Here is a 25,558-nt window from a genome sequence, read left to right as displayed (position 1 = left end):
CTGTCTTTCTGCCATTACAACCGAAATCTATCCAGACTGAAAATTTGAGATCTTGTGTTCATCTTTTTAAATAGCTGATGGAAGAGTATTTTTAAAAAGGAGCTTTTCCCTGATTCCAGTAGGTGGCAATAGCTCTGCCCTAAAAAGCTCAGGGAAACTGGTGCTTCAGAAGGGGAATGAAGCACCGCATCCCTGCCCACAAACGCTGTACTGGGTAGGCTCTGAATTAAATCAACTAACAGAGCTACCCAAGGAATGATTCTTCCACTGTGAGCCCTAAAATTCACTGGAAATCATTGATGTCGCAGCTGAAAATGGAGCCCCAAGGAGATTTAAATAATACACTAAGACCACTTATAACAAGATAATTATTTCACGCCTGATTTGTGAGAGTAAGCACTTAACACAGAGTGTCACTCTGCTCTGATTTATGCATGCAGGTGCAATGCCTATGCCAAATCTAAGGAATTTTATAAAATACAGAAATGATAAGCGGTTACACTATCTCTTGTTTATGACATTTATAAACATCGGGTACCAAAGTCTTCGTTGTTACATGAAACACAAAGTTTGGGATCTGGCAGTAGAAGAACTCAGCAGAAATCGAAGTAATCATCTATTTTCCATGGCCTCTGACAACTAAAAAGAACTTTACATAAATAAGTGCTTTTTAACAATAGTTATTTTGCCAAGAAAATATGCTAAATGGGAACATACATCATCTGAATGACAGGTCTGAAAAACTAAATAATCATGCCAAGCCTCAAACTCATCTCTCATTATCATCTATGCAAAGCTAATGTGACAGCTGTGGAAAGCTACAGGAAAAAAGAAAGTCTGTACATCCTACAAGCAAGAAGAAATGCCCAAAGTGCTGCTGTTCCGAAGTACAACCTGCCGTCTCACAGACTGCCCATTTCCTAGTCTGTAGTCTGTACTAACCGATGAGCTGAGTTAGAACAAGGTCACGACTTTAAATCAAATGAATCAATAATTCCAGCTCACCTTGTGCCAGTGAGGGATTGATGTTACTGCCTCCATTCTCGAGGAAATGAACCACACATGCGGACAGCACATACAATAATTTATATGAATTAAACTCATCAAACATATTGAATTATTCAACAGTCCTAATGCAGAAAGGTGTCAATTTATTATCCCTCAAAAAGAAAAAAAATACTCTGAAAACTTTGTCATTTTAAGAAGGGAACAGATCACTATATCAGAGCTCAGTTGGTTAGAGTGTGGTGCTAATTACGCCAAGGTCACGGGTTCAATCCCTGCTCACTGCAGGGGGGCTGGGCTAGATGATCTCTCAAGGTCCCTTCCAACCCAAAAGCATTCTATGATTCTATGATGTAATTATGGAGGAGTTACTTAGTATGGAATAAAGGTGTGTAAGATGTGGATTAGGGATGCTGTTAAAAGTACAAGCTGCTGTACGGAGGACTGCGTTCGACCCTGCTGAATGTTCTTTATCAATAAAAATCCCCAACCACATGCATCTTTCAAAAATATTATCCGCCCACAAAACGGAGAAAATTTCAATTTAGCAAATTCATTTCAGAATGTAAAAACCTAAAGGAATCTGCTGAGACAATTGTGACTGAGGATTTCTATTGAAATCTGCACTTCAGAGTCAGTAACTCAACACATGTGAAAAACAACTACCGGAAATATTCCCCTCTCAGAAAAAAAATCCACGCGCTCCCAAATATGAGTCAGTTCCTTTTGCTTTGGCGCCGAGGCAGAAGGGGAACTCCCCAGCTCGCTCCCAGCAGTCGCTCCCTGCGCGCTTGTGCTCCCTGGGGAAGCACCCTCCGCCGCCCCTCGCTCCCGCTCCCGCTCCCCCGGCCGAGGCCAGCGCGGGGCCGCGCTCCGCCCCGGAGAACCCCCCAGTGAGGCACGGATGGCCTTCAGTCTGTCCCTAAGAAGAGGAGCAGCTGGAGAAGGTAATTTGCAGCAGGCTCCCATGGGCGATAAAAGACTCTCTTCTCCAGTGTACATTTCATAGGGAGAGGAAAGCTGCAGGAATTATCCACATAGCCTAAGCACGCTGACAAGAGGCTGCCAATTCTCTCACGTATGTTGGCATTTTTTTCCTTCGCTCTCCTATCTCCTTTGTCAACCAACAGCAAACATGCTGCTAAAAGAGGAAATAAGATTTATTCTAGTCCCATCTCACCTGACCGCAGAATGACTGAAATGAGCAGAAAGCTTGCTCCTTCAACAGGATGTAAATTCAAATTTTAAACACCACACCATCTTCTTCATTTGACCACTTTTATGTGGTGAAGAGCACAAACTCAAACAGTTTCCATCTAAATAACTGTAACACAATTTTTCCTGACACACACCAGCATTCCTATCCTATTTCTTTCCATTCCATGCCGGAATATTTTAGTTCAAGGGCCACTTTTGCTTTTCTATTCCAGTTACCTCAATGCTATAGCATCTGAAGTAGTTGTTACAGCAACTAACCCAAGTAGCTGTCAGCATTTGTCTCTTCATCATTCTCTACCAGAACACCTTTCAAATAGTAACTTAGAGTAAGATCTCAAAGCAGCGTTCAGCAGCAAAGGGCAATACAAACAAACTGGTAGAGAACAACACAAATGATGTTTCAAACTAACCAGACCTGCTTTAAAATCCTATTTTGTGCTGGGTGTCTCCAACAAATAGATTTTGTCTTCAGCATATAAACTAAATGTTTCCAGAGTCAGAATACATTCACTTCATAACAGGACTGACTAGGAGTATATTTTGTCCTTCCTTTCAAGCATCCAGAATTTGCCATTGGTTGAGCAGATATAATGAGTTAGAGCTATTAACAATAATTCCTAAGTAATTACCCTAAAGGAATGTAAATAGTTTCAGTTTAGGTTATCATGTTGGTCTGCTCATTATTTTAGATCTAAAATGCAGATACAATATACAAAAGACCTTAATTGGTCAGGCGTTAGATTCAGTCAAAAATAAAATAATAAAAAATGGGTTTTCTTCCCCTTAAAGATGAATATGAAGAGACTGTATCTTCTGTTAAAGTTACAACAAAATTCCATCCTCAATTTAAATTATTTATGTACATATATATATTTTACCATATTTTTAAATGCTTAAAGAGATCTTATCATGGCTATCAGGCCCACCATGAAATAATTTCCTTTTAAAAGAACTTGAAAACCTGATGCTTCAAAGCTTTGAGCAGGAAGAGTGGCTGAAAGAATCAGAACATTAAAATTGCACTTATTTCACTACCTACTCCTGCATCCCCAAGAGCACAGGCTTCATCTGAACACAATATTCTGCATCACTTTACCCTTCTATTCTTCCTATTTGCTCTTACCAGTCAGCAGAGATGGCATTAAAATACGCACACAAGATTTCTTAAGTTCCTCCTCTACCTCCCCAGCTCTCCAGAATCACACCAGTATGTGCAACCATTAGACGGTGATTACACTGTCTAATATCCTCCTCCCAGGAAAGACCTTGTGCCTTAGATTTTAGGCTGACAAAGACTGTAATCAGTTTCAGATCTTTTTTTCATTTCTGTTTTTGCACACCTCACTAACATGTATTAGATATCATTACGCTGAAGTACTCCTAATCAAATAGGACAAATAGCATTGCGTACTGCCACCCGGCTACTCCAGGTTTCCATGCTTACTGGCAATGGCGATGATAATCAGAATTTAATTCTATTTGAAACTGCATGTATTTTGGTTTTCTTTCCTAAATGATCCCAGAGGGGAGAGGGGTGATTCTATGTTCTGGTTCCTACTGAAGTGATGAATATTTCGGTTTAGTAAACATTTAGCATATTGTCTAGAAAGAAATTTCACTAAGACTACTGGTTATAATTGCAGCTCTTCTGAGCGCTGCCGATATACATGCAGATGTAAATATTCTGTAGATCCTGCTGCTTTCCTGAATCATTTATTCCCTCTACTACCTTTCTACTTGGCAAGTGTGAGAACTATAATCCTATGTATAATCCTCATCTATTGATCTGAAGACATAGTAAGAGAAATACTAGTTTCTCCTCTAATTGCTGCTGAATTTAGCAGCACTTTTCAATGCAGGCCCTTGTAGAAAGATTCCAAATCAACATTTCAGCAATAAAATCTTCTACCAATAGTTCCTGCATGACAAAACAAGCAATGTCTACCCGGGGACAGAAGAGTACTTCATTCCTGGAAGGCTGTTCTGGTGCTAGCCTTTCCGTGGTAACAGGAAAGGTCTGTATACTCGTTCTCCATGACGTACTGAAAATAGATTCTCAGTCTTTAAATGCACACATACATTTTTTTAGCATTAGTAAAGCAGTCACAGCAACTTTTACAAATGTACTTGTCACATTGCAAAAGCATCTTTATAGGACAGTGACTAGCAAAACAAGTGTAATGAACTTATTTATGTCTCTCTTTAATTACAAGCAGCAAAAGGAACCTGACATTTCTAGAGAAATCTAATGTTCCTACAAAGAAAAAGTATTCTAATAATTTTATGTCTCATTTGCTATGCATTAGACAACAGGCAGCACTGTATGAATGTAAAGCCAGAATATGAATGTATCCCCAGAATACTCCCGAGGCTGTGACAGACACTGGCATGTCCCCTGTTGGACATAAACCAGGCTGTTGTCTGAGAATCCAACTAATGAACTTCTATGTTTTTTTTTTTTTAACCACTGGAATCTAGTTAGTGTCCAGGCTCAAATGCCAAGGTCGTTAGGCACATTCCTGCGGTGGAAACTTTCCTGAAGCTGGGAACCAGGGTTTGACTGCCTGCCTGACCTGCTTCCTCACATTGCCTGGGTAATTTAAACCCAATTTCCCCCAGAACAGGTTTCTGAGGCACAGTTAAACTCCTCAGCAAACTGATGGATACAAGCAGCAGGCACACAGTGACACCTAACAGCATTATCGAGCATCTGTAAACATGCCTTTAATTTTACATGGAAGGAAAGAAGAGAGCACCAGCCAGAGGAAAATGAAGAGCTTCCCAAATGCAGAGCTCTTCTTGCACTCGCCTTTGCAATGAAAGCCCTTAGAGGGAGGAATGCTGCTTTATATTGATGGAAGCAGGATTCTCCATGAAGCGTTAAACTCCCGTGGCAGGGAGATGTGCCTCTAACGAAGTTAATAAAAATGGCTGTAGAAAGCAAATCACTCAGCTCCTACCCCTTTATAGATTTCTGTTCCCAATCGTCCTCCTTCGGGGACTGTGGAGACTTGCCAGCTAATTTTGTGGACAGGATGGCTTCTAGGCTTGCCTCTGATCTGCAGATGATGTTATTATTTCTTCATAATTGTTTACTGTATAAAGTCAACATCTTTCTCTCCAGAGGGAGATTGCTCAGAGTCACTCATGAGAGCCTTTTAGCTCACAGTTGTGGGCCTGCTGTGGTCTTGACAACATACTTTTGTCAAGGTTAATGTCATGTCAAGGCACTATTAGTAGCTCCTTTCCTTGCACGGTTATTCTGTCAACTGTAAGAATATTAATGCAATTTAAAGTTATTTCTAGAGCATTCTTGGCTGGCCTTTAGGGTTATTGCAATTACACGGACAGAATTTTCAAGATTTCCAAGAGTACTGTGGGAGTAATTGCAATTGTGGGGAAAAACTAGATTTCGGTTTGTGCTCTGAAAGCACAGAACTGAAAGCAATCACCTCCACATTCAGTCCTGGCTGACAGACGGACTCTGCCCGTGACCTCTGTTGTGCCACCTGAGCTTCATATTGGAACTTGCCCATTGCATCCCCATCTGTAAAAGTGAGATAATGCTTTTTATCAGTGTTGTGGGGATTTTATAATTTGATGATCATGAAGAGAACAGAACTGCAAGACTTTCTGTGCTACTGCTAAATGCAAAACTTCCTTAAATCTTGGAGAACAGAGGCCCAACACAGAACCATCAGACCACACTGATAGAGAAGACACAGCTCTTATTACAAAGCAAATAATTTAAGAATATTCTTGCTCATTGTCTTGAAACCATCCTTTATATGTCCCTGGGCAGAGCTGGAGGCAGCAAGGTTTGCATGTCAACAGTGGTTTTGCTAACCAATTTAGTAATACCAAGGGCAGCAAAGCACCTGACTGCGCTGGTGCTGAGCAAGACGCTCCTCTCGGTGTTATTCCAATACCAGAGTCAGGCTTATGTAACTGACTAAATAAATAAAAAAATAAATCTCTATGCTTTGTCTTACATTTATGATCCTACAAGCGTACCCGTTCTGCGCTACCCATGCTGCTTCAAGGCCTGACTTGGACTTGGTTAGATTTATTCTTATGCAGTCTCCCTTCCCGAAGGCCACTGCTGGCCGCAGAGTTCCCTACATTCAAAAGAACCAAAATGCTATATTCTTCTTGAAAAACATTGGGACACTCTAATTGTCTCTCTAGGTTTCTATGACAACCACAGCAACATAAACAGCCTTGCTGGCAGCCACGGGAGACTGAAATCTCAGGTCTCTTCCCTCCCCTCCCCAGAGCTTCGCAGTTTAGAACATACCGTAACCCAATAAATATGATTAAGAATAAACATAGAGGTGGCACCTAGTACACCAGGCTGGCACTGGGGAAACTTCTTGCAAATAAAAATGCATTGCAGTATTTTATGATAACAGTCAAAACATTGCCTGTTCCGTCAGTGTTATTGAAGTACCTTGAGATCAACTGGGAAGAACAGTGCAAAGCTATAAATATATAAACAGAAGGGTTTTCTATGTCAGCTTGCGCGGCTGCAGAGAGCTTTAAAAAAATATGACAAGGCCTTCTCTGTTGGTGCCTCTAAGCACCTCTCACCTTGCTGGTAGGTTACCCATCAGGAATAGATAAGCCCCTGAGCGAACGTCAGGACGGTTGGGGTTAAGACGCTGCAGAGCACATCGTGTGATGTGACCGTAGGCACCTCTCCATGGCTGCAGCTCCTAGCTTTCCAGCAGGAAAATCATAAACAAAATGTGATCGCAGCAGCAGTGAAATGCTCTGCACGGCACCGTCAATCCGAGCCCAGCAGAAGCCGTTTCTCTGAACCTCCCGCATCAGGCAAGGTAGCCAGAGCTGCTGCTTTTGCTAACACTCAGGCAAACTGAGGTCCAACGAACCCCAAACAAATAGCTCAGGTCTTCCTTCTCTCCTGAGCAAAATTAATGGCGAAATAAATTTGCCACGTGAGGCCAGTGTAACTCTGGAGGTTTTAAGCCATTTAAACCCATTCAGCCAATCCTGGCTGGCATGCAGCCATCAGGATACACTGGAGTTATAAAGAGGCTGCATGTGATAATTATGGTTATCAGCTGTACATAGACCACAAAATCATCTTTCAAATTATTAACCCAGTTTCTGATCAGAAAAATGCCACGTATTTTTAAAATAATCGCCACTGTAGGTCTAGCTTGTGACAAAGTAACTTTGTGAAAGGAAAGGATGCGATTTCAAGCATCGGCACGGACGTCATTTCGTCACCAGTGCTGTTAGTTTGTCCTGGGCACTTGCTCTCCCTACGCTGCCAGAAAGATACAGAGCACTGCTGCTGCTCTGAGACACAGCTGGGGACGTAACCACACTGGTTTCACTGCAGCCATCTTCTCGCTTGGCGGGGAAATCCTACGGCTTTGTGGGACTGATTTTGCTGTAAAGCAGACTCAAGATTTGAGGAAGCAGAGCTGGGGGGGGGGGGCATGAATGTGAACCCTTGGAAGCCAAAATCTATGGGGATTCCCTCTGGACCTGCATGCAGAAATACACATATCTGTGAGGAGGAGGAGGAGGAGGTGAAAAAACGTTTGCCTGTTCCACAGGGCTTGGAAGGCACAGAAGGTGCCACCTGACATTTCACAGCTTGAAGGACCGGCTTTTAGAAAACTGCCTGATTACACAGACCAGGTGGAGACAAGATTAGAAATTAATGAAATAAACACTAGAAATGGGGGTGAACGTACAATCTTTGGAAAAAGAAATGTGGAATTGCACTGGTTTTCTTTCTTAAGGCAGAACTTTCACACTAATGACTGCCAATACAACATTAAAACTGTTCATTTTTCTCTTGAAAGATTTTGAACAGGGTCCTTATACTATGGAATTACTGTACAATATGGAAATATTGTATTTTGCAATATGGAAAGGAAATACTTCTTTCCTATCTAATTTGCACCAATAGGCTGTACAGCAAGGAGGATTATGTGAGACTGAATATAAAAGGATTACTGATGCCCACGTTTACTAGATGTTATACAAGAAGACCACCTAATAAATAAAGTTTGGTTTTATCTATCAAATATTTGTAACAAATTTATGTTTCCACCTAGGTCTTCCTGCATGCTAGCATGATTTTCCTAACTACAGACATGCTACTTAAAACTACAGCATATATGAAATGAATGTTGACTTGGAATACAAAGACAGGTGTGTTAATTTACAAATATAAGAGTCCAAGTGCTGGAGAGCATATCAGGGTATTAGGTAATATGCAAAGTATGTTGTATAATGCGCCATTGAAGATAGCCACAGAAAAAGCAAGAAGGATGAGATTTTGTAGGTTTCACAGTTACTTATTAATAAACGGTAATAGCCCCAAAATGATCACAGTGCTTTTAAATTAGGATTACACAGGATATAAGCTACCCTCTTCTGCATCTGGAAAGAACTACTAGGCATAACATTCTAATAGTACTGCAATCAAAAGGAGGGCAATTTTAGAGTTATTTTAAATTAATGATTTTACAATTAGTAGATATTTTCATACCTTCCAACCTTGGTCCAATATGACTCACTGCCACTAAGGTACTTGGTTTTAACTTCTAAGAAATACACAAAAAAGTTAAAAAAAAAAAAAAAAAAAAAAAAAAAAAGCCCGAACCACCACATAAACCTTTGCCTATTTTCCAAGTATGTTTATGGTGTGTGGGTGGCATATATGAATTATGGCAAGGAGATATTATCAGCAGTAATTACAGATTTTATCAGCAGTAATGATGTAATTCCCTTGTGGCACTGAACCATTCTAAACTCTAACCCAAGCCCTAATCATTATTAAAGTATTGACAAAGCCTTTACAGGACGTTGTTCCAACTCATAAAGCCGTTCCTTAAGAACAGTCAATATTTCAGAAAACTTGAAGGTTGCTGTGACTTCACAGGGAATCTTCTTGCTGCTTAAGAAAAAGAGGTGTGATATATTTTGCAGTTGCATCGGGACCTTTCTATGAATGCATGCATTTTTACACCCCAAGTGCAACGCATGGCATGACACCGCTTTTAAGCACAGGAACGCAGAAATCTGTGGCCACAAACCATGCTTTTGACTGAACTTTTCAGATTTTTATCATTTTAGATTATTCATCTGAGCAAGTCAGTTTCTTTAGCAGGCCAATATTAAAAGTGTGGTTTAATTAAAGCATTTAAAAAGGAAATTCATTCAGAGGGCTTTAAGTGTATATACCTAGGGAATATGCCCCTTGAATGAAGACATCAGGGAAAAGTAATTTTCCTAATTGCTAGCGTACTTTTGCCATACTTTCTAAGCAGCAGACTACAGACTACACTGAACTGGCTGCACACATCAGGGTCAAGGCTTTTATTTAGAACAGTGGTTAGAATGTAATTTCCCACTTTTGACAATGCCAAGTTATATTTTTCTTCCAGAACATCCTACGAGTAACATTTTATGTAAAAGCAAAAGTGTTCTCAATAGCATAAAATACACCATCAGTAGAGCACAAGACCAGAAAATCTTGAAAAGTGACATACCTCCCCCACGCTGCTTTCATTGTAGAATCTTTATCAACAGGAATGCATGAGGACTCAACAACACTTGATTTATTCAACTTGTAGCAGAGACCACAGTCCGGATCTAACATGCATCCATTACAATAACTAAAAGAGAAAGAAATAAATACTTAAGCAACACTTTATTCATTTGTACATGTCAAAACCAACAGCATCTCCTAATCAATATTGGGATGCACATAGTCAGGTTGTCAGTGTTGGAGACAAGATAATAGAAACTGTCCAAAAACTAATACATATCGCTTTTGCCTTCTTCTGTACCACATTTTGGTGGCCCAGTTGCAAATCTCCCAGTGACACCTGATCAGGCTGTAGGAGAATTCACTCATGAAATGAATTTTAATTAAAAAAAGACAGATTGGGGTTGAAAAGAAAGAATCATACATCATACCTAATAACCAAACTAGGATTTGGGCACACACAGCTGTGGAAGTCGCTCTGAGATCATGACACCATGCATCTCCATGTGGGAACTAGGCGCCTGAGTTCCCATTATATTTGATGGATGGAGTCAATATGTCAACGGAGCCAATTCACATACAGGCATCTAGTGCCCAGAAATACCCTGCCTGTCCTTCACCTGCCACTGCAGAGTGTGCAGCGCTCTTGCAGATTGTTCCCATGCATCACACTTGCCAGCTCTGTACAGGTATCTCTGATTTCCTTGGTAGTCTCAAAGACCAAAAGATGCTTACATTTATGCAAAGTTTCCTCAATGAAATCTTGCAAGCTATTCAAGCGACTAGACCGTAAAACTGTTCTCTGGACTTCACTGGTTGCACTGACCACATCCCCACTGACTACCGGGAGCCTAGACGCCAAGCGCCCTACGGATACCTCACTCAGGTGTCAGTCTAAAACCTGCCTCTGAGAACAAACTGAGCAGATTTGGGCATGTGAGCTATGAAGGCATTCCAAAACCCTTCATGCAGTGCAAATTATCTGAAAGCTTCTGGCACAAGCTTCCCCAGATCTTGCAAATGCTCAAGACCATTGCTGCTGTGGTTAAACTACCCAGGTGATTATCTTCCCCAGACTCCATCTCAGATTCAGAGATATGTCCTCATCAGTAAAGCCTCTGATATATTCTAAGGGATGACTTTAGGAGTTAAAACTAGGAGAATGAAAAGCAGTAAAACATGGAGTAAGTCTGGAAATTTGAAATGAAAATTAAACTTTGAAATGTAACAGCTGGAAATGTATAATTAAGGTGACCAAAATAGCTTCAAAATATATCCCTGTAACAACAAAACCAAGGAAATAATCCTTTCTGAGTGTGTATCTTTACCATAGCAATGACTTAGTGAATGAAGAAATAATCTGCTTAAACTACTATACCATTATGAGAAAAAGTAAAAGTAATTGTATAACAAAGTCCCAAGAAACTAAATCAGTAAAGCAAATTATATGGATTTAAAATGTCTGAAAGTACATGTTTAAAATCTAGTCATTCAAACTTTTCTTATTATGGTGTTTCTAAAAGAGTTATAATAAGGTCAATTCCTACGGCAGTTGGTAAAAAAGAGGGCTGGGAAAGTGTTAAAAGCAATGTATTCATTTGCATTTTCCTACTTCTCCCAAGTTTCAGAAATTTTTGCTCTTTATTATTGTGTGCTTTCTAAATTATCAAATTACTGCAGAATTTTCATGTTGTCTACTTTTTAGAAAATAAATCTATTTCAAGTACACCTTCCTCTTGCTTAACTGATAGGTCAAATTCAGGGTTGAACAGCTTTTGGTGTTTTATATTAGGAAGGCTGCATTAAATCAGCTCTTTAAATAGAGATATAAACTGCAGAAAACATTTTTACAATGGAGATGAAACAAAGCTTTCAGGTAGAAGTCAATCATCTAACTGTAGTAAACATTTCTTCTCTTACAAAGATAAATGAGAAAATTAGAATTCTGAAAGTATCAATTGCGAAAGGAAAGGACAATTCCAATATTACACTAGCAAGACTTAGTTATATTTTGTTAATCAATATTAGGACAGCAATGGGCAGCAACCAAAGCAGTTGACAGGAACAGAAGACTGCAGATGAATAAAAACATTTTTATAAATCACAAGTGTGTTTAAGTATGTAAAAAAATAACTGAAAAAAAATATAGCCTCTTCTAGTGAAAAGAATCCTATGATATCAAACAGGATGCTGATACACAGTTTTCAAATTGTAGAACATCTTCCACTCAAATGATGTTGTATATCAAAGTGCCTTTCAACAACATGAATTTCTAAAAAGACCCAGGGTGCTAGCACATCCAGCATGGCAGCTTGGCATAGAAAGCAGACATTCCCAAATACTACATGCTATCAAGTGCAGCAGTGGATTTTTAAGTCAACTATATGCAAATTACATTCAATGTGAACACCATGTGCAAAATTTAATATATTAAAGCGGTCTTTCTCTTTGGAAAATTTGAGGATTCAAGGTTTCTCTAGATTTATTGTTTTTAGCTTTTACTTCAAGCAGAAATGTAGTCAAACACCCAGCACCAGCCAAAACATCAGCAGGACACAGGAATGCAGAGGAATGACAATTAGACAGAGTAATGAGCGTCACCTTTATAGTGTTGCCAGCAGCGGACACGACAGGGACTGGATGCCTCATAGTTTCCCTCAGTGTCCTCACAAAAATCAATGCATGAGATGAATGACAGAACTGAACTGCACATTGTCTGTTCTGTCCTATGGTGCTTGCTCTACGGATAACTCCACATAACCTGAGGTGGCATTGGGTATCAGTAACCAGTCAATTGGGAAGCAGAAGGTATCTTATTTATTCCTCCACCCCAATCCAGCAGTCCAGAAAAAACTTGAGAAATTTGATTATTGATTCCAGCGTCAGTCTACACGGCTGTTAGTTCAGCTGTTCCTCAGGCTTTATTGGGTGTGCGCAACTGTGTCTTCCAGCTGGCATTCAGCATAATAAAGGCTGCTGGATTTCATGTCATGCCAAATGTCAGAGGTTATAGTTACTCATAACAGTTTAAATAATTTAAATTTATTGTTTTCCACAGCTTTTGAAACTTGACTTTCAGATTGAAAAGTTAAATGGCAGGTATTTATAAACCCTTCACCTTTGGGTTAGGATTTGCTGTCATTAGCTATATAGTGTGTTCATACATTCAGGCTTTGACTATAGGTTTTAGAGACAAGACCAGTTTACGTCCGAGGAAACCCAGAAATTCAATGTAGAAGACTTAAAGCCTTTTCAAATCTAACTCCCAGCAGACTTAGGGTAGGAAGTTGCTGTTCAGATCATCTAGCATTCTCTGTGCCCCATTTTATCACTGATACAATTTTTTTATGTTGACTTTGATGAGGTAGATAGTCATTGCTTCTTCCAATATGAAGATCGATGATTTTCTCCTCCAAAACTCCAACATATACACATTACAACTGTTTCATAACACAGTAAAGAAATCTGTATCGGTTAATAAAGACTAATGATCACCGAAGATGCAGTATGAAATAAGCAAGGAAGATTATTTTATTTTTAATGAAAGAATTTAAAAACAACGACAAAAAAAAATCATGTGCTGAGGATGTTTACTCTAAATTTCTCTCTCAAAAAATGGAAATAAAAGTTTTAGGCTTACGCTCTTCTTTAGCCCCATTACTATCTGCTAAACAAAAATATTTAAACAATTTGAAATTGGCACATATTCACATGCTCATAGTGATGTAAATAAATTAGGACACAAAATATACCAGGAAAAGAAATGCACAATATAATACTTATTGACATGTAACTATCCACTACAGATCTCCTTCCTGTCCTCAAATGTACCTTCTTATCAGCCCTGCCCAGATATAGCCAAGTATAAATCTATAAAAATACTGACACTTCTTCAAATCTACACTACAGATCAGTTATGGCCTTGAACGCTCTATACCAGAATACTCCAGGATGTCTATGTTAAGAAGGAAATTTGCATCCAATTATAAATGGGAGATACGTTTCCTGTACTTTATCATGAAATATTCATATCCATGCTGAGGTTATGAGCTAGAGTCTGGGAAATAGGTTGTTCTGTGAAGAGCCAGTTGAAAATTCCCAGACAGGATGGCTCTCAATCAGAGACTGAGAACTCATCAAGACTGAAATACCTGAGAGAGATGATTTGATTTTGACGAAACCAGGCAGCATTACAGCAGAAAGCTTTTACAACATGCCTAGTTCCCTCCCTGCTTACCAGCTGGGCTCCTAGGCAACCCAACAAGAAGGCAAGCGTCTAGACTTCAGATGCTTCAGCCTGTGTAGCAGAATAACAACAACCAGGAATGTGAGGCTCCAGAAGTCCAAAGATGCCCAGCTTCTTTGCAGCTCAGTGGCATGAAGTCTACAAAACAAAAGTCTCAGTAGCCTGGCGCCTGAATTCAATAAACTGCCACGGCATGGGATTTCGGAGTTCCTGCCCCATTGTCAGACCACATTTACTGACAAGCTGATGGACCGTTAGGAGACAAGATACCCCCAAACCTGCAATTCCCAACTCCAGTTCTGCCAAGTCAGTCAAGGCTTCCATGCTCTTATGTCCTCTTCATCTGACCAAATGGGAATATCTGACGTCTAGAAAGCCTGACAGCACTAACTTCAAGATCCCTTGCTAGCAATTTCTTGCCAGCCTGAGCACCACCAGCTTTAATGATGCTCTGCTGTGGAGCAGCCTGCCCAATGAACCGTTCCTGAGGTTACAGGTTGATCCCAAAGGTCACAATTCCTTCCTCTTTCACAGAGAATTTAAAGTATATAGAAGAATTATTAATTGGCTAGCTGTGCACATTTTTCTTGATACCAAAATTACTGTTTTTTTCGTCTTAACAGTGTAGTTTACTAGCCTCTAGTGCAGTCTCTAAAAAGACTGAATAAAATCTCTGACCTGCTAAAGTGACTCTCCAGATGCCAATGAAAAGTTCACAATTGCTTCTTCCCCTGCTTTTTCCCCACTGCTTAGAATACTCGATACTTACATTGGGTTTGTCATTGTATTTTGTGCTTTAAATTTGTAAAATGACCTTGTAAGTAGTGACTTTCCTACAATTCTCAGGAGTCTCTTAATTTGAGCTGCAAATTGTACCTTGCCACTTTTTGTTGAGTGATTTAGCAGTAAAAGACCTTTGCCCAGTACCCTTGCTCTGCAAGTGCTGTTTCTCTTTTTGTCAGATTATTTTGCCTTTTTCAACCTGAATCTCAATTTCTGAATCTTTAATTTCAAAACATTTCGTCAATTTTCACTTTTGCCACATTTTAAGGAACTTTCATCGTTGCCTTCCATATTCTGTTATCCAATTATAAAACTTTACTAATACGTTACTATTACCCAGTTACAGAAATACAAACTGAGCTTGATATATATTATGGACTGTGTAGTTCTTTTCCAGAATATAACACCTGATTTCATAATATTCTACTACATGGGTAGCATGAGCAGCCTCTCAGAGAATTAAAATGTCCACAAATGCGAACGTTTCTTGGGGATGGACTCTTTCTACTTGTTTTGGATTCATCAATCTCACTGAGCTCATGCTGCGCAATGAGCCCTTGTATGTGAAAAAGTAGCTATACATGAAAATCTCATACAGTTGCAACATACAAGATGTTTTGCTCATGCCCTGTCTTCTCCGCAGGATAAATCCCACTGTTGTGAGCCTGTTGAACCCACTGCTCTAGCTCTGCATGATGCACACATATTTCTGAGCAAGGTTTTCCTCATAGAACTCTAGGAATAATAAAAAAACCATCTCAGGCAGGAAAGGCTTGATGTAGGGACAAGAGGGTCTTGCAGTATCTACTGAGGATTAGCACATACCACCCAAAGAGAACATAAGCTGCAAATCACCACAGGCTGGAGAGGAACGTCCCTTTGATTGTGCTGCTTTCTACTCTTTCCAGCTTGCTGTTTGCCATGCTGGAGATATGATCCTAGGCCAGGTGGATCTTTCATCCTACCTGGTATGCCCTCAGGTTTACTCTTTGCTCTCAAGACTGGTTATGCACACAATCCTCTACCTCCCTTAGCATGTGGTGTAGTTGCTTTCCAGCTTCTTATAGAAAAACAACAGACTGGAATCAAGCTTTCCTTGCTTCTGTGCTTGTTTCTCCTATCTACAACCAGAGAATGTCTCTTCCTCTATCCCCAACTGAAAGAAAATGGCCAAGATAGTTGAGCTGAGTATCACTGGTCAGAGCATGCCTCCCCAACTGGACTCAGCATGAGACACAGGCAACTGATGAATCCAATCAAGAAAAATAACCAAGACATTTAACTCAACAAAAATGTAAGACTTTTGGACAAATACTGCAGTAGATTTATCAGCTCTGTTGACACGTGAGGACATTGGTGCATTTAGCTTTCAGCCAGCTACACAATTAAGAGCTTAGGGGTTTTTTTTGTAAATGGCTTACTTCGTTTTTATACACAAACTCATTTCAGTTAGGTACTAGCACCTTGTTTAAAGCTGCCTGATGCTTGTCTCTGGGGTCTTGTGCTCTTTGCACATGCTTCACTGGACCTCAGGCATGAAATCAAGCACTTTGTTATACTTCTGATGATTCCTGTGTTGCTTCCAAAAGCTAACCATTAAATTCTGATTAAATATCACTGGTCAAGAATATAGGGGATACTTTAAGTAGTTAAAATGTGTGGCAACTGCAAGATACCACTTCAAGCTGTCATATCTGGGACACAGAAATAACAAAGGATGAGAAAAACCCACTCGGACTTCAAGAGCACTTTTCTGACATAATAGGAGACCAAATGACAGAAGTTTATTTGCTAAGGTCTAGTGGCAGTCCGTGAGGTAACACAAGTACCACTCAGTGATGTTCATAAGGAAAAGCTACCATTTATAATCACAGTACTCATATGCTACCTGCAGTTCTGTAATTTACCCATGCATCTACTCCAACAGATCTAAATCAGAGTACATTCAAGTATGATCAAGCCTTGATCTTCAAATCACGCTCCTGCTCCATCTAGTCCACTGAGACAGTTGTTCAGTGACTCCTTTCTAGGTAAGTTCCAGACCAGTACTGAATCCTTGTCCCTCTTGATATGCCAGCCACATATAAATACATTAGCTCTCTTCAAACTTTTCTTAAACCCTCTTTTCCAAAGACTCACGTGCCTCAACTAAGTAATGCAATTTATATAAACCCAGAGCAACTGTTTTTGCCTTCTTGTGTTTGCTACTTCTGTTTTAGACCTGAAGAGGACCCTGATGGCTCATCCATTTTTCCTACCTATCACAGTCCTATAAAGGAAACTCCTCTCTACAAGCCTTGCTTTGCTTAAGTCCGTAGATCATCATGGCTACACCACTACTACAATAAGCACCTTGACAGCAGACTGTGCTGGAATGCTGACACCACATGAAAAGTGTCTTATCTACTCGGACACAGGTATCAAGTGTTTCTTGTCTTTGATGATCTTTTTTTCTAAATTTATATAGCCCCCAGCACACCAGCTTCCTGATTTATGCCTGGAACTGAGCAACACAGATAATAAATAACAGAAACAACTGACTTACATGTACCTTTATTTTGAGTGTAATGTCAGTCTCCATAGAATGCTTTGCTTTTAAAACTACTCTTCCAAAGAGACCCTACACATACATACTGTACTCCCAGCTTCTGGGCAAATCAGATACAAGCCTTGATGGAACTTGGTTAAAATCACCCTTGTGTGACTAAAACCCACAGACCATAGAAAGTATAACACCATCACTTTGGAAGATTTTACAAAATAATTCCCTAAGCATTGTTTCATTTTTTGTTAAACAGCAAAGTCTTAGAAGTATTAGCGGAGATGTGAAGTGTCAATAGGTTACTATACGAATATCACTTTGTTCCCTCAGTAATGCAGAGTTTCATTCAAAGACAAAGTAAGAGGAAATGTTCACAATGGTTACATTTGGGCCATTACACTCACAGAACATATAGTTCAGGTAAGTCACTTTTCAGATCTCTGTGTTTAAATTGATGAGAATCCTTCCTCATTCACATTAAAGATGCTTACTACATAGAATGGACATATTCCTTCCTATCCCTTATGATTTTAAATTAAATTACAAGTTTTGACTGATAGGAGCAACATGCAGCAAATGGAAAATTATTACCACGTGATATATCCTTATATTATCTCCTTAATAAGTTTCAAGACTAGGTTGAGGTCATTTTACAGTTCTACAACATGAACTGTCTATCCGAATTTTAACTACATTTCATAAGAGCTGGCAAAAGTATTCTCAAACATGTTTATCTCTTTACATACTCATAGTTTTCTGACCTTAATAGCAGAAACACATTGCTGTATTTATTATCGCAATTCTTAGTTATCAGAATGACCAGTAGCTCAGTCACTTTGACATTAGAAACATAAAATGAGAATCATATTTAAAAAAATACTGGTTCTGTGATACGGTGACAGTATGAAGAATACTGATGTCTAGTTTGCAGATTGCCAATGAGTTAACTCAACAAAATAAAGTAAAATAGCTAATTTGTTTACTGTATGTGTCCTAAGGCTATTAAACATAATAAAACCAGCTTCACTTACTAGGTTAGCTACATTTTTCAGGACTGATCCCAATTATATACTTTTGCTAAATTCATAACGAAAATATATATTTCTGCCTATTAGCCACCTTGTAAAATTGCTATGTAAGAGTACTAAATACTGGTGCCTTCATCTCAGTGGTATGTTATTTGTACAATGAGCTTAGGAACGTTAACCACATGAGGGTGACTAATTCAAAGATGAACAGAGCCTTTGTGTGTTCAGCACAGCTGACACCGCCTGTATTATTTTAATCAAACTCTGAAGAAAATCAGTTCAGGAGGAAACCTTAGAAAGTTCTTGTCCACAAGTGTCATTTCCCTAGGATATGAGCCTCAGGGTTAACCTGAGCTTAACACAAAAGTTACCATTTTCATACAGTAGCTGAGGTGAAAAATATTGCTTAAGCAGAACAAGTTCACATTATGTCTTCCACAGTTGACCAAGTCTCAAGAAGTGCAGTAAGAGAGACAGAGACATGAATGAGAGGAGACAAAAAGACCAAGAATACAAGGCAACAGGACAACGGTTGTTCTCCAGAAATGGGTGAATGTCCAGAGAAAGGTAGAGTGGGATGGTCACACCTTTGGTTCCTTAAAGATTGGGAAAAGGCAGTAGAGTTGCTAGTCCACATGCGCTAACCTTGACTTCCTTCCAGTGCCAGGCAAGTCCCCAGTAAAAATGGGAACATGTTTATAGACTTTTGAGTAGTCAGAATAATAACAGGAATGGTTAGCTTATCTTTTAATTTTTAAGATTACAAACATTGGGATGATGCTGGTTTGTACTCCTAAATTTACCTCTGAGCTTCTCTGTGGCCTTGATGATAAGTAACAGATCATAGCTGCTGAAAAGAATACAATTAAAGAAGAGAAGTGGTCACACTGCAAACATCTATACAACCTTACACAGGTTGAGTGTGAAAACAGAGTTTGATTTAAAGATGGCACACAGGTGAGCATTCACCTTGCCTTTCCTCAGTGAAACACCCACCCACTTCCACCTGTGAGAAGGCAAAGAGAACTTCAGTGTTCAGGGTGTCCTGCTGGGTTTGCATTATTTCCATGACGTCCTTGTAAATGAGGACTACATTCAATTTTTTTCACTGAGGACTACATTCAATTTTTTTCACTGATTTACAGATTTTCTTTGGCTGTTGATCAACTATGGTATTATACGTCTCTACACCAAATGAAAATATTTTACTTGGTATTTGCAGCCTATCTTACTGGTTTGTTTTCTGCAAGCTCATACAGGTAACCTGCACCTCTCTTTGCATGGCACAGCTCTTTCAGAATGTAGTATTCAAGGTGCTTTTTTGAATCAGGACAGCGACTGTGTTCTTTATCTGCTAGTCTGTTCTAGCTTCATTGTTATTCTAGCAGCAGGAATTAATCTGTGCAGAGGAATACAGATCTGAGGGAACAACAAACAGACCATTTGTAGTAGCTCTAAGGCTTCCATAATGCACACCCACACTTACTCTAACCCAACGGATTTGCAAACATTAAAAGCGTCTTTACTCTGCACAGTGTCAATGAAACTTTTGTCAGTAAAATACATTTTACTGATGATTTTATAACTTATAAATACATTTTGGCAAAGACAAAATATCATTCTGCAATACGAACCTTTCTGCAAACTCCTGAGGGCAACAGCGTTATCTTGCATTTCCTTACGACATCAGATAAATATATTTATTTTATGTTGTCAGCTCATCAGAGAGAGTTCTAATTTCTTTACAACAAGTTATATTTAGGACACACCCCCGTACTGAGATGGCCAAGCTGCAAACAAATTTAGACTCTGACTAAGCATACCTCACCTCAGAGAAGCACTGCATCACCATTAGATGAAGGAGACTATGAGCTGCATTTGTGTAGGCACACACATTTAAAAGTGGTTACAGTGGCTACAGAGAGATGGCATTACGTGTTGATCTTCTGAAGTCCTGCTGTCTTTTGCTTTTCCAAAACTTTCTGAGACCTCTTCAAGGCTTGCAAGATACAATGCTAAGCAATATGAGATACTTCAGCAGTTATACTGAAGCAAGCTAAAATATGGATCAAACAGCAAGAGACCACTGCCATTAAGTTGCTTCATTTTACTTCAACTGGATATCTTGTTTGTAACTATCTCTACAGTAACAGTTGCTACCCTACATGGTGGCTATCTGTACAGCTCCTTTAATGCCATTATTCTCAGAGTAGCATAGACAATATGCAAGACTGGCACTATGCAGAGTAGACTCTTACTTCCAAATGCTCAGGCTTGAGAATCTCTTTGACCCAACTCCATAATTGCCATGGGGAATACCTTCAGGGACAAAAAGGAGAGAGAGGTGAGCCCCATGAAATACAGCCCAGCCTTTAGCTTTCCTTTGGTTTGCAGTCCCCACCTCCTCTTCCTTCCCAGACCATACATGTTATGCTGACATTCTTCTAATCTGAGTGGAATGGTGAAGACACCATCTACTTTCTCATGACAAAAACATTTTTTTAAAATTTCATTCAGCTTATTGACCATGTGCACAGGAAGCAGGCATACCCGTATCTTGAACAGCCACTTTTCCAAGTCGAATATAATGTATGCCTGCATGTCATCCCCTCCAGAAATAATTCAGATAAAGGAATAAATTAATGTATATTCTCTATGTGTAGCTGTAAGAGCTTGGCAGAAAGGCATGCGGAAACTGAGCTCCTCTGGAGACATCACTGGAGACAAAATACTTAAAATGTTGTTCTTCCCTTGATCCATGCTGAAAGCAAACAATGTTTCTTGCACTTACTGCTCCCTTGGCTGAAGACACCTGGAATTTTGAGGCTTCCTGGTACAGAGTCAGTGGCTGATATCGCATCCCAAAATGGACACTAATATTCATGATGCTGAAGGAATATTCTTCCTCTGGCTCACACAAGGTCAGGGTTTGGTGATGTTTTGAAGCATGAAAATTGATATCCCAAATATAGTTTTAGATACACAAGTGTGAGAGCTGTTATTAACCATACAAATGCCTATTTTTTTAAAAACTTTTTACATAGTGGGTGCTGCAGCCTAATTCTGTGATCTGTGGGCAACTGCATCCATTTACCAGTTTGAATTCCCCTGGCTTTTGTGTCTCTTCACCAAGGTATACTGTAAGATTAAAACAGGAGCAACTAAAGCTTTCTCATACATTGCTCATTATTTCACATCCCCCTCCACATGTTCACTTTTCTCTGTAAACTAAGAGAGCTCCTCCTATTTCAAAATATTCCCAAATGAAATAATTTCAATTCTTTTATTGCTCTTTTCTAGACCCTTTTCTGGACCCTTGGAATTTCTATTATATCTGCTTTTCCTCACTTCATGTCAGAAACAGAAATTATGACAGATTAAAATACTGCAATAATTCATGAAACAACATGCCTTTACTAGAACTACCCACTTTAATTTTTCATGCTTTTGCCCAGAAGTGCACACTGAGCAAGCTGCAGCAAGTCTGAATTTCCTTCCTCACTAGCTGTGGTTAACTGGACAATGAAAACTGTGCCAAATAATTTTTCATTACTTCTTAAGGTGGACTAACCATATTTCTTTTACACAGATTTTATACTGTTTCAGGTTATATAATCATCTAGCTTTATTAGATAACAAATAATGAGTTCTGCAAATGGTGCATCTGTGCTCTCCAGACATCCTTTCTAAATAGTTAACTTAAGTTCTAGGCAAATCCTTTTGACATCCTACCATTAATGGTATCTTATTCTGAAAGAAGAGCATTTGGAAGTTCTTCCCCTCTTTGCATCTTTTAACCAGATTACTTGCCATTTGAAAAAGCTGTATAGGCACATCTCAGAAATTGCAAAATATAGTTGACTCTGCAGTAGAAAACAAGTAAAAATACAGTTTTTGCATGTAGGAATCCTCATATCTGGTAATATCTAATCTTGCAGTTATTAGCATCTATATACACTCTTTTGAAGACCTGCTTTCCCCTTCCCAAGGGTCTATAAAGCTTCAGGTCCTCAGAATCTTTCACCTAAGATGTTGTGCTGGTATATGAAAAGCCATGAACCATATTTCTAGACAATATCGCTAGGAAACTAGAAGCGTACCTCGCATTTCTTGATATTTATCTCTATTGCAAACACACATAAAACAGATTTTGAACATAAGTAAGAATTTCTTCAGCCGTTTAACTAGTCTTCTCTCAACAGGGACTTTTCTAGTCTGCCAGCTAAATGAACATAAGAGCACTCACACGTGAATAAAACCCACAAAATAGAGAAAATGACACATTCCTAACACCCTAAAAGTAATGTTATTTGAAACTATGACTGCATACAAGAATGCATCTTCTACCCACTATAGAAAAAAAGGTCAAAAACCATCATATTTGTTTTAATTGTTAATTGATCTGTAATTATCTGAAGATTATTTTTTTTCCACTCAGGAAGACAAAAGGCAAGGAACACATCTTCTTGAAGAGTTTACAGCTGTTATACATGACAAATCTACATGTAGAAAAATAACAGCAAGCATATTTACAAATTACTTTTAAAATATTCTTAACTTTGAGTCCACTATAAATTGCAGCAGGTGTGATACAACAGAGGAGGTCTGAAATGTCGAGTTTGCCACTCAACCACCTTATTTAGTCCAAGAAACTCCAAAGGATTATTCAGAGCATTTAAGCAAAGAGTCTAACTTTCTCTATTGAGGGAAGTTAGGATTTTAACTTTAGGTATCTAGTTTAGTTTCTTGTACTAGAATCTGTGAATAATTGTCTATTATGTACACTAGGTTGTAAAACTCAATTAATTGGAAACAATCTTCAAGAAGATTGGATGAATGATCATGAAATCTCACCTGTATTTTGTGCAGGTAGAGTTTTGATGTGAAGGATCTGGTGGATTAAGTGTGATTCTTGGCGAGACCTGAGCTGATAGCAAAAATCCCGAAGCTAGGATAATGAGTGCTACAGCAGTACCTAAAAATACAGATAAAGAACAATGTGATACTCTGGAGAAGAGTAGAAATAATTCTCTATTGAAGTGAACTATGCTTGGGAAAGCAAGGCACCCCATTACTATGCATACAGCATTTGCTAAGTAGTTGTGATGAGAACCTAGGAAAAATACCCTTTGCTACATCCACATCTTGAATTACGTTAGATGTTGAAGTCAAATGCATCAGGTTTTATGTCCAGATATTAAATTAATAGGTTGAGATTTTTTTTTTAAATATGTGGAATTGAAGACTGCATGAATGAACAGATATATTCTTTTTGGTGTTGAAAATAATGCTATAAAGGTAATTTAATTGTGACTTTGAAATCACCACGCTTTTTCCCACTCCCACACCCAGACTTGCAGGCTTTCCTGTAAAATAGAAAATAGCATCAGCTTTTTCACTGACTCTACATCCCTTTGTGAAATGAGAGAAATTTGACTTTTCATAAAAACACCACCAAAAAGCCCAACTGCAATTCCTGATCTTGTTTCAAAGAGCACATAAAACATCTGCTAGGAAAAAGCTCCCTATTTATTCTTGTCCCCCCGCAACAAATTCCTTGTGCACAAGCTGGGCAAAATGATGAGAGGGAAGATGGAAAAAAAGGTTCATACTTTGTGCAACAGGCCATTACTAGAAAATAACCCATAGTTTTCCTACCTTATTTGTCACACACACACAATATGCTGTATCATTTTAATGAAAATTTATATACTTCACTACTCATGATACCACTGCAACTATCCCAAACTCATAAACCTTATCCCAAACTTATAAAACCTTTACATGTTGCTACTCGACGAGGCATCAAGTTCTAGGTTGTATAAAATACCCTGTATACCTATTTGTATACTCACTATTTATGTGGCATGTTTTGACAAGTCACATATAACACATATAGCCTGATTTAAAAATACAAAACTAGTAATAACGTTGTTAGTTATTAATGATCTAATAACATTATCCTTACCATACAAAACCAGACTCACAAACCGCTGAACCACATCCCAGTCAGAAGGCAGCACACATTTAGAAGTGTGCAGCGATCTAGCTTAATGGTTGAGGGCAAATGAAGGATACCGTGTTCAATCATCCCTTTGCTCTGTATGTTAGAAGCATGTAAGTAATTTTCTCAGAAATGCATCTGTGCAAACCTTTAGAAATGCCGCTACATTAAAAACCTTAACATCTTGCTCTGGTAATCTTTAAGAAATTAGGCATTATCTGGGTTTTATTTTGGGGTTTGGTGGGGTTTTTTTGGTGGGCAGAGGGGACATTTTGGCAGTTTCGGGGGTGGGGTTGACTGTGTTTTTAAAGAGAAAAGCAAGAGTTTCCTAGCAGGCAAACCCATCAAGTATGTGAAAACCTTCCGAGATATAAATAATATCTTAGGTACCAAGAGCTGTGTAATAAAATTATTCATGAATGTGTCTGTGCAGCAGCCATGGCTAATACGCACAAATATGCATGAACTGGAGATGATTGGATCATACATTCACCTGAACCAAGGCAACTATATGTAGAGAAAGTAGAGCCACAAACTATATGTAGAGAAAGCACCTACACACCATAAAATGTGATTTCAGTTTATTCTATACTTGGCTTTGTACTGCTATGGCTAGTGGGTATGCTAATAATCCCAGTTTTCTGGGCAGACTGGATATTGCACTGGATTTACTGTACTTTCAAAATGCTATAAACCAGACAGCAAATATCTTTAGACAGGGCCTATAATCTTATTTATATTCATTCTAAATATGCTTTGTCTGTCTTTTAAGTTAACCAAATACACTAACACTCACTTCCAGTACCTCTGCAAATGTCTTATTTCTTTGGAAAAGTACTGAATATGTAAACTTGGCAAATGAAGTTTATTATATATTTTCATTCTGTGGGAAGTTTGTCTATGATGAACAAAACCATACAATTACAGTAAATCATTAGCTGAGATATATTAAAAAAAAACAAAAAAGGATATATCCTGGAAATATTTTAGATCCTCTCTGTTACAAAAAGAGATACAAGTTGTCCAATACTACTGTGCTTTCAAACTGACAATTTCTGAAGGTGAAAGAGGAAAACACAAATGAAATGGATACTGCACTTGTCAAAATTCCTGCATGTTTCCCAATTAACAGCTTTGAAGAAAGAAATTAACTGAAAAAAAAGAGCAAAAGGAAGATTAAAAAAATGATGCCAAGATA

The 25,558-nt window shown here is 38.8% G+C and overlaps 1 protein-coding gene across 1 annotated transcript in view; it reads right to left on the bottom strand.

The window, feature by feature from the left end:
- Window positions 1–25,558, bottom strand: part of SLC2A13 (solute carrier family 2 member 13) — a 166,658-nt gene that overhangs the window by 16,574 nt on the left and 124,526 nt on the right. The window contains exons 6-7 of the mRNA XM_075725358.1: window positions 23,211–23,331; window positions 9,759–9,884 (exon numbers count right to left, since the gene is read on the bottom strand). Coding sequence (XP_075581473.1) covers window positions 9,759–9,884; window positions 23,211–23,331 — 247 coding nt within the window. The remainder of the gene's footprint in view (window positions 1–9,758; window positions 9,885–23,210; window positions 23,332–25,558) is intronic.

Source organism: Pelecanus crispus, chromosome 1 (assembly GCF_030463565.1).
Source record: "Pelecanus crispus isolate bPelCri1 chromosome 1, bPelCri1.pri, whole genome shotgun sequence".
NCBI classification, from domain to species: domain Eukaryota; kingdom Metazoa; phylum Chordata; class Aves; order Pelecaniformes; family Pelecanidae; genus Pelecanus; species Pelecanus crispus.
Note: the sequence above shows the minus strand (reverse complement) of the source record. Positions and strands in the feature narration are given on the sequence as shown.